Genomic DNA, 16,345 nt, shown 5'->3' with positions numbered 1-16,345 from the left:
TCCTCAAAAAATTAAAAATACAACTACCCTACGACCCAGCAACTGCACTACTAGGTATTTATCTGAAGGATACAGGTGTGCTGTTTCACAGGGGCACGTGCACCCCAATGTTTATAGCAGCACTATCGACAATAGCCCAAGTACAGAAAGGGCCCAAATGTCCATCGATGGATGAATGGATAAAGAAGATGTGGTCTATATATACGATGGAGTATTACTCGGCAATCAAAAAGAATGAAATCTTGCCATTTGCAACAACGTGGATGGAACTGGAGGGTATTATGTTAAGCAAAATTCGTCAGTCAGAGAAAGACAAATATCATATGCCTTCACCCATATGAGGACTTTAAGATACAAAACAGATGCACATAAGGGAAGGGAAGCAAAAATAATACAAAAACAGGGAGGGGGACAAAACCATAAGAGACTCTTAAACATGGAGAACAAGCAGAGGGTTACTGGAGGGGGTGGGGGAGGGGGGATGGGCTAAAGGGGTAAGAGGCACTAAGGAATCTACTCCTGGAATCATTGTTGCACGGTATGCAAACTTACTTGGATGTAAATTAAGAAAAAATAAAAATAAAAGAATCATTTCCACTAAAATTCTTCTTTGCAACTGGACACCACAAATTAACTTAACAGAACTTAAAATGCCCTTAGCAGGTGGTGATCAGCTAGAACACATGCAGTAGCTTATTTCAGCTTTTGGATCAATCTAACGAAAATTAGGAGCATCCCTAGATTTCCAAGGACAGAAAAACAACAGGGTCCTGTTACGTGTTCAGGGAGAAACCTGACTGGTCAGCAGAAACGTGATCCTTTCTTTACTGTTTCTATGCCATCTGCAGAATCATTTGTGTTTCAAAAGACTTGACTATATATGTGCTTTAGACGAATTTAACTACCTCAGACGTGTAATAAAAATGAATCAGGACATCTAGTGAAAGATCATCACTGCATTAGCAACATTTAAGCCCACTGTATATCCTGAAATGTCTCTGGAAGTTAGAGCCTGATGAGGGGCTCGAACTCACAAGCTGTGAGATCATGACCTGAGCCGAACTCGGACGCTTAACCGACCGAGCCACCCAGGCGCCCGATCATTAAATATCATTTCATGAGTTACAAGAGAAGGGTAATTTCAAAGAATCCCAACACATCTGAAAAGTTTCAAACAAATCAAAAAATAAAAATATACCAAAAAACCCCCACGTTTTTATACCTACGTTACTGGTCATGAAACACTAATTAATAAATAGAGTTAATTTAGGTAAAAACTAAATATCACATATTTTACTAAATTATACAATTCAAGTGAAAACGAGGTATGAACTGAATCACAAAACACAGCTTCTTAGAAGCCTGACAGTTCAAAAAACTGCAGGTGTTTATTTCTTCTTCTTCACATTTTTGTGAAGTCCCTGCACATTTTTGACTAAAAGTGAACAGTATTTTTAATTGCCATTTTCAAAACACAAACACCAGTTAGTCATTACCCACCCCCCAAAAACATACATCCTACTAATACACAGTACATCAGCCTTTATACACAACTACAGAGTCATGCTAACACAGCAGGGATATACTTATGAAACACATAGAAGAGTGACATATTGCATACAAATTTTCAGGCGGGGGGAAAAAACACATTCCTTAAATGGTTTCAAAAAGAAAGGCCAAAGTATATATTATTTTGAAATTTACAACCTAAAATTTTTACCAAAATTGCAGGCAGTCTCCAAATTGGCTAACCTGTTTTTATTTGCCATGATACTTCCCCTTGAAAAAGAAAGAACACACAATAGGCATCTAAAAACAAATGTGTAAAACACAAGGAAAGTACTTAGTGTCATGTTGGAATATAAAAATTTAAACATTTGCAGAGGCAATGATTTAAAAAGCATAGTGAAAACATTTTCTGTGAGTTAAGGTTTTCAGATTTATTGGGTGATCCAATTTTGGACTTTTCAGTCACAAAATATGGGGAAGAATTTAAAAATCCTAACAACTTATCTGCAAATTTAAGAATACGTTGTCAGATGGGAGGGAAGACTCTCTTACTGTACTATTGTACATTGATATTAATTTAACAGATTTATCTAAAACAGATGGAAGTCATAGGTCTATTCACTTTCCCCCATATATTCAGAAATACGAAAACAAAATTAATTTTTATTCGACATTTCCATCGGTTCCCCCAGTTTTACAGTTTCACAAAACTGTCATTGCTCTTGTCAGACTTACCAGTGTTAAAGTGATGGCTGCATCTGATAACAAAGGCTTCAAGGCATAGCAACAATAATCCTGTTTAATATCAATTATTAGAAATGTATGGCTTATCTAGAGTCTCACTTCTTCTCTTGGCCCAGTTTCATTTCTCTGTAGGTCACAGGACCTGAGCTCATCTAGGTCCCTGTTTCCTCCCACCTTATACGGCCTTACCGGTAAATAAATAATTTTCAGACAGTTTACTATTGGGTTTGGCATTAATAATCTTTTTCCACTTAAAGAATGTTACTGGTCTTACAAGTAGACACGACTGTTTCTTTGCATCAGACCAGAAGATGCGGATTACAAGCCTTTGCTTTGAGGTAAATTAATATCAAACTAGAACACTTTAAATACTTAAAATCCCCATTAATTAATTTCCACAGGTAAATGGCAGCTTGTTATTAACTTGGAAATGTTATATCTGTACCAGAACAGTACAAAAGCCTAGTAAAGCAGTATATTGGGGGCTCTATTATTTTTAGATATCCCACTATACAAAAGAGCCATTAAGTGATACAGAGATCATAAGGGGCTGAGAAAGGAAGGTTAAGAAGCAAAATAAATAAGTAAATAAATAAAACAAGCATTTAGAAGCAAGCAACACATGCGGAACAAGCAAGAGATTAGTTTACGTGAAGAAGAGGCAACTTACATGGCTGTTGAGAAGAGAGCTTCTGTGAGTGGACAGACCGTCAGACTTTTGCAGCGTCTCAATCGCCATTTCAATCTGATAATAGATGTCATTAAAAAAAGGGCTCAAGACAAGATAGTAATAAACGGCTCACCAGAGAATTTTTGATAGATTCTTTAAAGTTCAATTTCTCCTTCAATGGTGGCTAATGAATAGCTCTCAATTAAATGTGTATTTCCCCCATCTTCCCGCCACCCCCAGAGAATAAAATAAAAATATGCACACTAATAATAAGTCTGATCACAAAAGTAAACCTTTTTTGAACATTCTGTAATTATAATCAGAATGGAGGCCCGAAGAGGAGGAACCCCAGTGGACTCTAGTTTCTAGCTATGAGGAAACAGTCTTGACTCTCAGATTTCGAGAGGTGGAGTAGTCACCACTCTCTAAACAGTATTTAATATTTGCTCTATTTTGTCATCAAAGAAAAATTACACTGCAGATCTTGTGTTTAACATGCATTAGTATTTTAATGCAAATGTACAAAGACACCCTCATTCGTGTTCAAAAGCTACTAAATCTATCCATTCCTCTCTTAACCCTGTATTAAAATTTGGACGTGGAGGGTCATTAGTATGAATAAACACTAAAATGTAATCATGGTCCCTACATTATATTTTAGGAAGTGGTGGTCAGGCAGAGCTATTAGAAATGACAGCAGAAATGGAACATAGAAGAGAAAATAATTCAGAGTTGACAAAGAAAAGGGACAGAAACAGTTTGATTCCATGTAATCTTAGCATACCACGAGCAATCAGAACACCTTAATTAAGTAGCAGGTGCCAATAATAAATGAGATGCGCTCTTGATAACTTCATATTCAAGGATCTCTATCGCTCAGCTCCTAGCCCTAAAACACATACTGTAAATTCAGGTTCGGAACACCCTACCCTGTATTTGGTTACTGGGTTATACCAACAGTATTAACTGAAATTAAATTTTAAAAAATCACATGTGAGAAAGAAAATTGATTACATTATTTTTATTTCTACCATCTGATCAACAATTTAGTATAAGCAGCTATAAAAAATATTTAGTGCTTTCAAATGTAAACTGACTCATACTTTACAGCGGCTATGGAAATTAATGATGCTTTGAAATTCTAACACACAACATCCCCCTTCACCCCGCCCCGACCACCACAAAAACAACGGATAGCAATGTCCATAGCGAAGTCTTTTTTCCCCCATCAATTTGCCAATTTCTTTCTGGTGGAACTTTATCCACAGAATGTTCAGTCTCATTTAGATCAACATTAAATCTAATTTTCTCCCAAACAACTTGGGAATTTAATAGCTTTAATTTTATTTTATGCTATTTCCACAAGTTACTGGTTCTTCCTCCTGAGAGTTAATAAAATAGAATACTGACAAAAATGTTAGGTCAGAAACTATAGAAACAATATTTTTAAAAATAGATAGAATGCTTCCTAAGATGATGTAATACAATTTGTTTCACTGCTAATTTTTTTTTTTTTTTTAAGAACACAAAATTAAGTAACTTGGCTTCTAAAGCATTTTCCCTGCCAGGTGGAATGTTCTATTCGTAGAGTTTACCAGCATACTTGGAAATAAACTGAAGAAGGTGATATTGTACAAGTGAAAAAAGACACATGACAGAAACAGCAATGTAAATGTAATGAGTAACCAGTTTACTAAAATGTGAACCTGGAAAACTATAAAGGACCTCAGTATTACATCTCTTACAAGGGCATCAGTAAGTGTTCTTGTTTTCAAAGAAAACACATACATACATTAAGAAAAAAAAAAACAGCTGAAAAGCCTAATCCTCATGTGATATTAGATCACTTATATGAAGAATTCGCTCAAAACTCCAATTTGCTAAACTGCCTACATTTCCTTTCAAGCTTGAGTGTGGAAAATTCAAGGTTAGATTTCAGTCTGGTAAATAAAAATGAAATGACCTGTGTCGTGTGGTTTTTACACATTTAGATGAAAGGTAAAAATTATCAGGAATGTAGCTGTCATACTGGTGGAGAAACTCATGTCTGCATTTGTTTTATTAATCAGCAATTTTAATTTCTTTAGGACTGAAAGGATTGGAGGTTGCTGTTTTTTATCATTAAAAAGGGGGCATGGTAAGCAAACACTTTCCGTTTCTTCCTTAAGCCGGTTAAGCTTCAGACTGCGATTATGCATGAGGTTATTTTTTGAAAAGTCAGTTCTGTGAACGAAGGTTCGAAAGGTGCCCGGTTGCAGCTCTTACTGAACAACCATCCTTAAGGTGAGTCGCGAGTACCTTGCCTCTCTGTAGTTATCTAATGCTAGGTGACACGGGACTACTGTCTCATAATCAGGTAAGAGACTATGGCAACTCTTCTGAGATCAAGTGGCGGCATGCTCCGTCCGAGAAGAGACGTCCAGCCTGGAAAGACAGGCCCTCAGAGCTTTAAGTGAGATTAGTGGGGTGAATGAGGCCAAGAGACTCCCTGTGGGAAAGAGCAGGTAAGAAACCGCTGTCCAACGCAGCCAGTCTGGGCACGTGACTCCCTAAAAAGTCTGGAAGACAAAGAAGATCCTTATCAACATACTAGGGACTATTTCAGACCCGCCAGCTTCAGCAGCTAAAACAGGACTCCCGTGAGAGTGGGAATGTACTCTGGGGGTGGTTCTCGGCCAGAGATAGGAAACTCTGGTCCAGTTCAACTGCAGACATACTTTCAGAAATGGGAGAAGAGGACTGTGCACCATGTTGAGACAGGCTGCTGAAACATCAGAGGGATGGCAGGCTTCTGGTGTGGAAAAGCCAGGAAAATCAATGAGGCGCTCTCCAGCCCTGGGAATCGTATGTGGTCCCAAAGCCTCAGATGCAGCCCAGAGACAGAATGCCTGGCCAAGTCCCAAGAGTCACAGCTCAGGTAATGAGAACTTCCTACCCCCACATGCCAGGTTGCTTTCTGACCACACGTTAGCTGGAAGATACAGAGACCTCTTTCCATTGTGTCATGTGACAAGGTATCATGGAGCGTAGCGTGAAAAATCAGACCCGCTTGGAACAACTTGCCGAGAGAGTCATTTCCAGTGAAGCCTATTCAGAGAAATCAGACTTCATCAGAGAGCGACAGGGACTTCCATGAGTTTTGCTGTCAGTGAAGCTGAATTTGGGTGAAGAAAGAGGAAAGGGACCCTAGCTGCTATAAAAAAAAAATCATTTGGGGCGCCTGGATGGCTCAGTTGGTTAGGCGGCCGACTTCGGCTCAGGTCACCATCTCGCAGTCCGTGAGTTCGAGCCCTGCGTCAGGCTCTGTGCTGACAGCTCGGAGCCTGGAGCCTGTTTCGGATTCTGTGTCTCCTTCTCTCTGACCTTCCCCCGTTCATGCTCTGTCTCTGTCTCAAAAATAAATAAACTTAAAAAAAAAATCATTTGGGATTGTGTCACATTCCCATTTAGGAACTGGGGAAGTAAAGTGAATAGAGGTATAACACTCAGCTTCCCCAACCAAACGTTGAATTCTCAAAAGACGGAATCCCAGGGAACGGAGTAAGTGGGGTTCCTTCATATGGGCACATGGCTCTCCACCCTAGGTCCGGAGTGCTGGTTAGAGACTATACCAACTACTTTCCTTCTGGTATAGAATGTGGCATGACCACAGGGCAGGAAACAGACTTTAATTCTCGTGTGATGGATTTAAGAAGGAAAAACAAGCGTGGACTCTGTAAGGGAGGGGACACCCCTATTATTTTGAGAGTATAGCAAATACGCACAATCTGTGGCAGTCTGTGCCAGAGAAGGAAATCTTTCCTGATTTCTCAGGAATCAGGATCAGAAATTCGGAAGAGGCCAGAGAGGTGCTGTATTTCATATCCAGGAGAGGAAAACAAACCAACAAACCCACAAAACCTCAGTGGCGCTCCTACAAAAAGAGAGCAAACCCTCTAAGAAGGACACCTGTTACCTGATGGGGGGATAGATACACAGTATGAGAGACGTGTGGCCTTAAGCCCAGGCGGCAAACTCTTTTCCAGTCACTTTAGTGCTAATGTCCTTGTTGGAATCAAGGACAGGTGCAGAGTCTCCAACCAGCCGGGGATACCTTGAGGCTTGTGCCATACCCAGCCAAGAATCAGTGTCCCCAGAAAGGACTTCAGAGGAAAGTCCCACCCAAGCCCTTAGGAAAGGAGAATGAGAGAGGGAAGAGGGGTTAGAGAATATGTGGAGGTCCAGGAGATATTTTGTTTGTATCCTTCTTTTCCAAGCTCAAAGAAGGGATCAATATTGTACTGTTTTTTCCTAAGGCAGCAAATACTTATAAAGATAAAATTGAAATCGGAAAAAAAAAACATTTTATCCGTTATTTATAATTCCCCATTATTACTTATAATTGGTATTTATAATTTCCCGTGATATTCTATTATGGATGGCCCCTTACTATTCTACGATTGCCCCTTGTTTTGCAAAGTTGCTCCCAGCCTCAGGGGTCGAGAGATTTACAGAAGATGGGGACCTGGGAAGACGGAGGTCAACGTTCACCTCACATGCAGGAAGAATGGGCCGACTGTGGAGGGCAAGGTGGTGCAAAGAGGCTTCGCGTGACTGTGCTCTGGAGAGCGTGGTGCTAAATCCTCAGCTTCTGCCCCTCAAAGTCTTCAGTAAAATCTAGGCCACTCGCAGATACTGTGGGTACAAGTAATCAAGGCTGGCTGGAGCACAGGGTCCACTTAGGGGCGGGTGATAACGTCAAAAAGGTATAAACCGCCGTTTGAAATGCAGCCAAATGAGAAGAAATGAGTCTTTTGCATGAGTTACATGGGGCTAGAGAGAGGCTCCCCGGACATGTGATTTTTATACCCATTTATGAATGCGTATGCAATGGGTCAAACAGAGTATCACATATGTGGACAATTAGGACTTTCTCTTAATGTAAATATCAACCAGTCAGTCATTCCATTACATGCTAATAAAGCTGAAGGAAAAAGAATAATTCTGTCACCTTATTCATTGTCTTCATAGGTCAAGGCACATTCTCTTGACTCTGAAATGGCTTTTTAATCTATTTTAAAGACTAAAGGTCAAGATTGATATATTCAACCGCCACTATAATTAAAATTGGTCTCTTGGTAGAAACTGTTTCCTTTCCAGAACTGTGAAAGAAAGGGATTTAAAAATAGAAGTAATATTATAATGCTTTCTGGTTTATAAAACTTTTTTTTTTACATTAATTCTCGTCTGATCTTCGTAGCAACTTTGTGAAACCAGAAAGGCAAGGAGTATCATCTCCTTTTCACAGATTAGAACACTGAGGCTCTCTGGGATTGAGGGACTTTCTTGCAATTACTTAGATGTTAAGTAGAAGACTGGAATACAAGACTCATTCCTCTAAATTCACTATCCTTTCCATTTTATGTAAATATAACATAAATATAAATCATGTGGGAATTAAATCAAAATATCAAAGGTATCAAATGAAGCTATCTTCTGCAGAGTAACCTGTAAAATTAAAATTTGCTAAATGGTTTACTGCTAACAAACAAGACTGACTTTCTAAAAGGAAAAGGGTTTAAATATGACTGAGAAGTATTACTTGAAAATGATTTCAAAATGATCAAGTTAAAGGCAACAAGTTATAAATAGATGGTTACATTTTAATCATCATAAACGTAGTTGTCTTGCATGTATAATAATTGTATTTTCTTGTCAATATAGCTTACTCTGTTAACCGCACCAATTAACACTTAGAGAAATAGCATTTTTGTTTCTGTGTCAAAGATTGGTAAATTCTCTAGAGAAACCCAATGAGGAGCACACTGAAGCCTGGAAATTTCCAGGGGCATCTGGGTGGCTCAGTCGGTTAAGCGTCTGACTTCGGCTCAGGTCAGGATCTCATAATTCGTGGGTTCCAGCCCCGTGCCGGGCTCTGCGCTGACAGCTGAAAGCCTGGAGCCTGGAGCTCTCTCCCTGCTCCTCCCCTGCTCATGCTGTCTGTCTCTGTCTCTCAAAAATAAATAAATTAAAAAATCAAGACTGGAGATTTCCTTTGGGGTAATTCCTCCCCTGAACTCTAAGACTTCACATTTTGTTTGCATCTGAGATTAAGTAAGGCAGAAATATTTCTACTTGGTGGCTTTTGTCCAGAAAAGGTATGTGTGACTGCTAACATGACACAAAGCCATCACCTTCACGCCTGTTGGAAATGACATCCTCCTGCTGCATACAGGTAGGGTGGTGGGGGGGCGGGCAGTTTCCTACAGGAAGCACTTCAGCCAGCAGAATCAAAGGAAAGAGCACTTTCACTTGGTATCTAGTCTATACGATCACTCCAACACAGGGGTTTTCAAAGTGTGGCCCTGGACACCGGTTAGAAATGCACAACAACAACACCACACCTGAACACAAAACAACGGAGACTGCGGCCAGGTCTCTCATACAGGTACCGCCACGGCTCTGCTCTCCTCTTCAATTTGCCCAAGGCCGTGCTTTGCGTCATGTAAGGTGCAATCCACCAGCGGGTTATGATGTCAAATATGTGGGTCCTGGTCAGCAGTTTTCGAAAATTAATGAAATCCAAGAGAGTAGGAACTCATCAGGAGTCCCTGCCCAGAGCATGGGTAAGAACCGTTTTGTGGAACTTTGGTTTCAGTCACTGGTCTACGAATGATATGTGCACATAGGTAATATATGTGTGCACATACAGATGTGTACTCAGGAATGTATGTGTGTGTGAGCACTGGGCCACAGTATAACAGTATTTCTTATTGTGGGTTGTGATCCCAAAACTTTGAATGCTCTGCACTAACCAGGTGAATCAGTTCCCTGCAGGTCACTGGATCCCTTCTTCTAAGCATCTAGAGATGTCTCTTGGGCCCAGGAGGCTTGGCAAGTTAGACAGTAATGCTCTGACTAAAATACCGCTCCCTTAGCTGTATATTTAGGCGGTACAGAAATCAACATGTAAATATGTCACACCAAAGCAACGTTCACAAGAAGCTTCACTCTGACAGAGTCAGGACATGTTGTTCTTTGAAGGCTTAAAAAAAAAATCAAAAATGCCCAGACGACACTCCTAGCCAGCTTTGGTTTGCATCTCCTCTTAAACCAGAAAGTGGCTCAAGATGAAACCTCAATCGTACACACTGAGCGTTTAGCGCCAAGAGGTTCCAAGTCTTGTAAATGTCTCAAAACTCTTCTCTATCCACATAATTTTATGACATTGAGAGAACAATTTTCAATTGTTAGGCTTTCAACATGAAGTTCTGGTAGTTTTGTACCACCTGAAGCTGTTCTGAAATATTCATGAGAAAAAAAAACCATTTGGATAAAAAAAAATTGCATAAATTGAATGTGTTCTGAGAATATTTGATTTAAGTTGGTGGATTGAGACCAAGAGTGTTGTTTTGGTTCCTCTGATCATTCTGTACAGCCCACATCCCTCCACCCTCACCAGGACCCAAAAGACTGGCATTATCAGTGCCTGACAATAAAACTATTTTCTAAGACATCTATTCCATAAGCACTCAGGGCTAGAATTACCCTTCCGGAACCTGCTGGGTTAGAATTCAGGGATAGGATTCAAGGCCAAGTTTGTATTTGCAAATGTATAAATGAGATTTCCAATCTGCCCTTTGCAGACTATTCTCGGTATTAAGAACGTTTTTTACATTGTATTCAGCCTATATGATCACTAAAACAGAGGATTTCTCAAAGTGTGGTCCTGGATCTGAATCACCTGAGCACCGGTAAAAAATGCAAATCGTGGGCCCTTCCCCACATGGGGTCAAAAGCCCTGGGGAAGGGTTCCAGTGATGTCTTTAACAAATGCTCTAGAGAATGCACTCTCAAGTTGGAGGAACACTGCACTAAAATATGCCCCCCCCCGATTTTTTTCTTTACCAGGGTCAGACTGCAGTAAGCAGCAAGGTGATGGGCATCCCTACAATGGTGCTGGTTAACCCTATTAAAGAGTGACTTTGAACTCTAAGTATTATTTGGAGTTTTGCTTCTCTCTTCGTTCTCTTTCTACCCAATACAATCCAACCCAACTTTTAGGCAGTTTTGCAATTTATATATTAGCAACAGAATCAGAAGGTAATCAGAATTTTGGTGAATCTAAAATTAATCAATTTAAAACACATCAACGACTTTGTGATTTAAAAAATAATGTGGTGAGAGAGAAGATAAAAGTCCTCACTGAAAAGAAGTTTGTGGATTTCCATTTTTGCCTTTGAGGATTAAGTAGCTTTCTGGTTGACCAGAACTGGCTCCAGTACCCGTCCTGTAGAAGCAGAGAGCCTGGTCCACAGGGAGAGCTCAATAAATGGGTAAGTGAGTGATTAAAGAAAATAATCAAGACACGAATAGAAACACAATACATTTACTTTCGCTCCAAAATCCCGTGTAAGAATAGATCCAAGATTCTTTACTAAATGCAATGACAGTTGCCATTTTGCGAATTTCCAACAGTCTTAATAAAGGATGACTTTTTCTGAAGCCTAGGAACAAGGTTTAATTTGAGTTGTGACACCTCATGGACAATCTGTACACCGGGCACATGAAGAAAGGGTTGTGTCGGTTACACGTATTTGGGGGACATGACCAAATAGATACGCTTAATCATCAAGGGCTTGCGTGAAATTTTTGCAAATCATAAATCACTTTTTTTTTTTTAATGGATAATGTATTCACATGCCTCCATGTGTATTTTTTTCTTCATGCATTCTTCTGGAGATATCTCTGTGCTTATATAAGCATATGCAAATACAGGTTTCTATTTAAACACACGTAACCTCTTGCTTTTTTCCTTTTATAATAACGGAGATCTTTTCATCTCTCTATATCTAAATCTATGTGTCTATGTATGTTTCTCCCTATTCATGTAAGTACATACACTTACTTCCTCATTCTTGACTGGCCGTAGAAAATCCCACTGAATGAAGAAAAAGGCACCAAAACATATTTACCTAGCTCCCTGCTGATGGGTTAGTTAAGCCTTTTCCCAATTTTTCTATTATAAAGAACCCTCAGTGGAATATGGCTGTTTATGCATTTTATGTATGGAAGAGTATCACAGGTAGGATAAATTACTAGAAGTACACAGTACACTCTGGGGGTTAAAGGACATGTGTGTTGTCAATTTTTATACATATGTCCACACTGCTTCCCAATCCTGTGCCAGTCTAGATTCCTACCAGCAGGGCGGGAGAGGTCCGGGTTCTCTCCACCCGCGGTAAGGCTTACTGACTCTCCTGGCTCTACCTGCATGAAACATAAACGACAGTCTCTTTTGGGGGGTTATTTTCCATCTCCTTCTAGGGGGACTGCTCGTTCATATACTCTCCCCATTTCTTGGTCTTTTTATTTTTCTGAGGGGTTTATAAAAGTGGTCTGTATATGAAACAGATCAGTTCTTCAGATGTAATGTCTCTGAACTTTATGCCCAGTTGTTCTTGCCCCGTTGCCTTTGTTTACTGCGGTTTCGGGCACGTGGAATGTTTTCACTTTTATGTAGCAGATTTTATCGAGATACTCTTTGTAGCTTCTGAATTTCACATCAGCTTCACTACTACAAAAGGATAATCATAAGATGCGTTCTTCCATCCAAGCGCAATTAATTTTTGCATAAGGAGTTAAGGTACGGAACCAACCCAATCTTCTCTCCTAGTTATCCAGTTGTCCCAAATATCATTTATTGATAATCCATCATTTCTCCACTGACAGGCAGTGTGACCTTTATCATATATTATATTCCTCCATACATTTGACCTGTTTATGGTCTTTAGTCCAGCACTGGGCTAGACTGATCTAGTCATGTGCTGACCATTCTGCCTTAATTATTATAATTTTATAATATGTTTGAATCCCACTGTAGGGCTGTTAACATTATTCTCCAGTATTTCTCTTTTTACAAAATTCCCTTCGCTATTCTTACATGTTTATTTATATAAACACGTCTTTCTCATAAACAGAGAAGAACCTATTGGTATTTTGATTGGGATCATACTGAAATATTAAAATTAACAGGATTCAAAATGTTTGATGCTGAAACTTCTTTTTAATTATTCAAACTTCTTTTTGTGCCCCTCAGGAACATAGAGAGTTTTATTAAGCTGGATCTTTTTTTTTTTTAATTTTTAAAGTTTATTTATTTTTGACAGAGAGAGAGAGAGAGAGAGAGAGAGAGAGAGAGAGAGAGACAGAACATGAGGGGGGAGGGGCAGAGAGAGGGAGACACAGAATCTGAAGCAGGCTCCACGCTCTGAGCCGTCAGCACAGAGCCGGACGTGGGGCTCGAACTCACGGACCATGAGATCATGACCTGAGCCGAAGTCAGACACTCAACCAACTGAGCCACCCACGCGCCCCATATTAAGCTGGATCTTATACAAATATTGTTCATTTACTGCCTGGTATATTTTAAACTTATTATAAATGAGATCTTTGCTTTCATAATATTTTCTAATTGCTGTTATTTGTATCTAGAAACCATACTGATCTCATTGAATATGAATTTTACTAAATTCTCTTATTATAGTTTTTCATTTGGTCTCTAGGGTTTTTAGCAGGTATACAATCATATCATCTGCAATGCTAACCTCCTTATCTCCTTTGAATTTTCATATTTTCTTTTTCTTCTCTAACTACATCTTTCTTGTAATTTTGAAAGCACGGTTAAAAAACTCCCATCTTCCTTTCCTACAAGGCAGATGGGAAAGGTACTGAAACTTATAATGAGTAAATTTAAAATAAATGTGTACAATTATTTCTAACTTTCTACAGTTAGATTACAAAACTCCTAGCCAGTGAAATTTATGGGTACCGACAATTATAACCAAACACAGTAGCTAGATTTTAAAAGAAACCATATAATTCTGTGGCCAATAAAAACAACTACAGTTATGCATGCTGAGAAAGTGGTAATCAAATCACATGCTTTTGTAGGATAAATTGATAAACATGGGAACATGGAGAAATTCTCTCTCATTTGAAAACTGGTAATTGGTCATACGTATTGTGTTGTAATTTCCCTCATTAAATGAAAAGACATGGGCCAGTGGAAGAGGAAGTGTGAAAATTTTATGGGTCTAACTACCCTACACTGCAATACTGGATATTTACCAAAAAATACAAAAAAAAAAAAAAAAAAAAAACCAAAACACTAATTCAAAGAGATACACGCACCCCTATGTTTACTGTGCCATTATCTACGATAGCCAAGATACGGAAGCAGCCCACGTGTTCACCGATAGATGAATGGATTAAAAAGATGTGGTATGTATAAGCAATGGAATATTACTCAGCCACAAAAAGGGACAAAATCTTGCCATGGGCAACAACATGGATGGAGCTCGAGAGTATAAGCGAAAGAAGTCAGACTGAGAAAGACAAATACCCTATGATTTCACTCAGATGTGGCATTTAAGACAAAAAACAAGCAAAGGGGGAAAAAAAGAGAAACAAGCCAAGAAACAGACTCTTAACTATAGAGAACAAAGTGATGGTCACCGGAGGGGAGGTGGGTAGGGGAGGGGTGAAATAGGTTATGGGGATTAAGGAGGGCACCTGCTGTGATAAGCGCCAGATGTATGGAACTGGAGAATCACCATATTGTATACGTGAAACTAATATAATATTGTAGGTTAACTATACTGGAATTAAAATTAAAACTTAATAAAAAAAAACTTTATGGGTCTCATGATTCATATGTAACTCACAGACTACAGTGTACTTTAATTACCACCAATACATTTCATATTTTATCTGGATTGCCTGGTCTTCAGGAGTGAAACATGTTTTTTTTTCTTCCTTCAAACTCTAGAGTAGTTTCGAACTAATAAATTAATTTGAAATTTCACTTATAAATACAAGGGTAAAGCAAAAGTTACTTATTCCTCTATTTATAAGAATTTACAAATATCATTAAACCTTCCTAATTGCACAGTTGTAAGATTGAGCCCTACATCGGGCTCTGTGCTGACAGCACAGAGCCTGCTTGGGATCCTCTCTCTCCCTCTCTCTCTCCACCCCTTTCCTGCTCATGCTCTCCCTTTCTCTCACAAAATAAATAAATTCATTTTTTTTTAAAAAAAAACCTTCCCAATCTTGATTTCACATGAAATAGAATCTAGCCATCTCTCACAGGTTATGTAACAGACCTGTGTTCTGAAATGCTGTTTCTCTAGGAAATAGCTAAAAATAAAAATAATTCATTCTATTTGTGCTTTAGAAATGGAAGGGAATCCATCAGCTAGGCTCAGGAGAGGCTGAAGGCCCCCGTCATTCTGTTTGTCTTAACCTTCTAGTTTATCAAGATTTCTAGGAGTGGAATGTCTTACAGCCTTAACCGTAAAATTACTGCCTCCAGATCTTATCAGCCTCAAGGCTGGAGTGGAGTGGAACTGACTGACGGCTGAATGGAATTTAGATGAAGCGATGGAGACCACCAGTCACTCAAAGTCCCATTTTATTAAGTGCTTCGAAAATGAGGTCCCAGAACCTTCAGTCAATTTAGGATTTAGTACAGGAAGCAGAAGATTCACGGTACTCTCTCTGAGGAGGTTCACGTGGGGGTTCAAGTTGGCCTAGAGAAAACATGGCACAGGAAAACAGAAAATGCTATGATCATAATGGACATACAGGCTTCTACCAAGATAAGTGGAGTGCTTTCTTTCTGTGTTTTTGTCATTGGGATTGCCTGGACGACTAAAAAAATCATTTAAAACAGAAATTACTATGTCTGTAATATATGAAATATGATATATAAAATAACTGATGCATGCATAATTTATGCACGCTTTTAAATTAGAAGATTTTTCTTCCAAGCATATCTTTATATATGATAATTAAACTTGGGGCACCTGGGTGGCTCAGCTGGTGAAGCGTCTGACTTTGACTCAGGTCGTGATCTCGCAGTCCAGAGAGCCCCAGAGCCCTATCAGTTTGTTCTCTACAGTTAAGAGTCTGTTTCTTCATTTGTTTCTCTCTTTTTCCCCCTTTGCTTGTTTTTTGTCTTAAATTCCACACCTGAGTGAAATCATATGGTATTTATCTTTCTCAAATTTCTTGAGCCCCACGTCGGGCTCTGTGCTGACAGCTCAGAGCTTGGAGCCTGCTTCCGATTCTGTCTCCCTCTCTCTCTGCCCCTCCCCCACTCACACTCTGTCTCTGTCTCTCAAAAATAAATAAACGTTAAAAAACTTAAAATTAAAATGAATACTCAAAGAACTTGATGCACTCGTTGCCTCCAAGGAAAAACCCTGCAGAACAGATCAGGAGACCACCTCATCATGCACACTCCTAGATCTTTTGAGCTGTGCTACTTAAAAATATGTAGCTAATGCATATACAAAATTAATAAAAACCAAAGGAACAAGAAGGGCAAAAGCATTTTCTGGAGGCACTAAACATATTCATTTGTCTTTAAGTCATTAC

The 16,345-nt window shown here is 39.2% G+C and overlaps 1 protein-coding gene across 3 annotated transcripts in view; it reads right to left on the bottom strand.

Annotated features, from left to right (window-relative positions):
- Positions 1 to 16,345, bottom strand: part of RFX3 (regulatory factor X3) — a 286,974-nt gene that overhangs the window by 76,571 nt on the left and 194,058 nt on the right. For 2 of the 3 annotated variants that reach the window (XM_047101481.1, XM_047101464.1), the window contains exon 5: positions 2,924 to 2,998. The exons of the other annotated variant lie outside the window; for it this stretch is intronic. In XM_047101481.1, the coding sequence (XP_046957437.1) occupies positions 2,924 to 2,998 (75 nt within the window). The remainder of the gene's footprint in view (positions 1 to 2,923; positions 2,999 to 16,345) is intronic. 3 annotated transcript variants of the gene reach the window in all.

This window comes from Lynx rufus, unplaced genomic scaffold (genome assembly GCF_022079265.1).
Source record: "Lynx rufus isolate CCGP_SWC_20201006 ecotype Redwood Valley unplaced genomic scaffold, mLynRuf1.p SCAF_10, whole genome shotgun sequence".
Classification (NCBI taxonomy): domain Eukaryota; kingdom Metazoa; phylum Chordata; class Mammalia; order Carnivora; family Felidae; genus Lynx; species Lynx rufus.
Note: the sequence above shows the minus strand (reverse complement) of the source record. Positions and strands in the feature narration are given on the sequence as shown.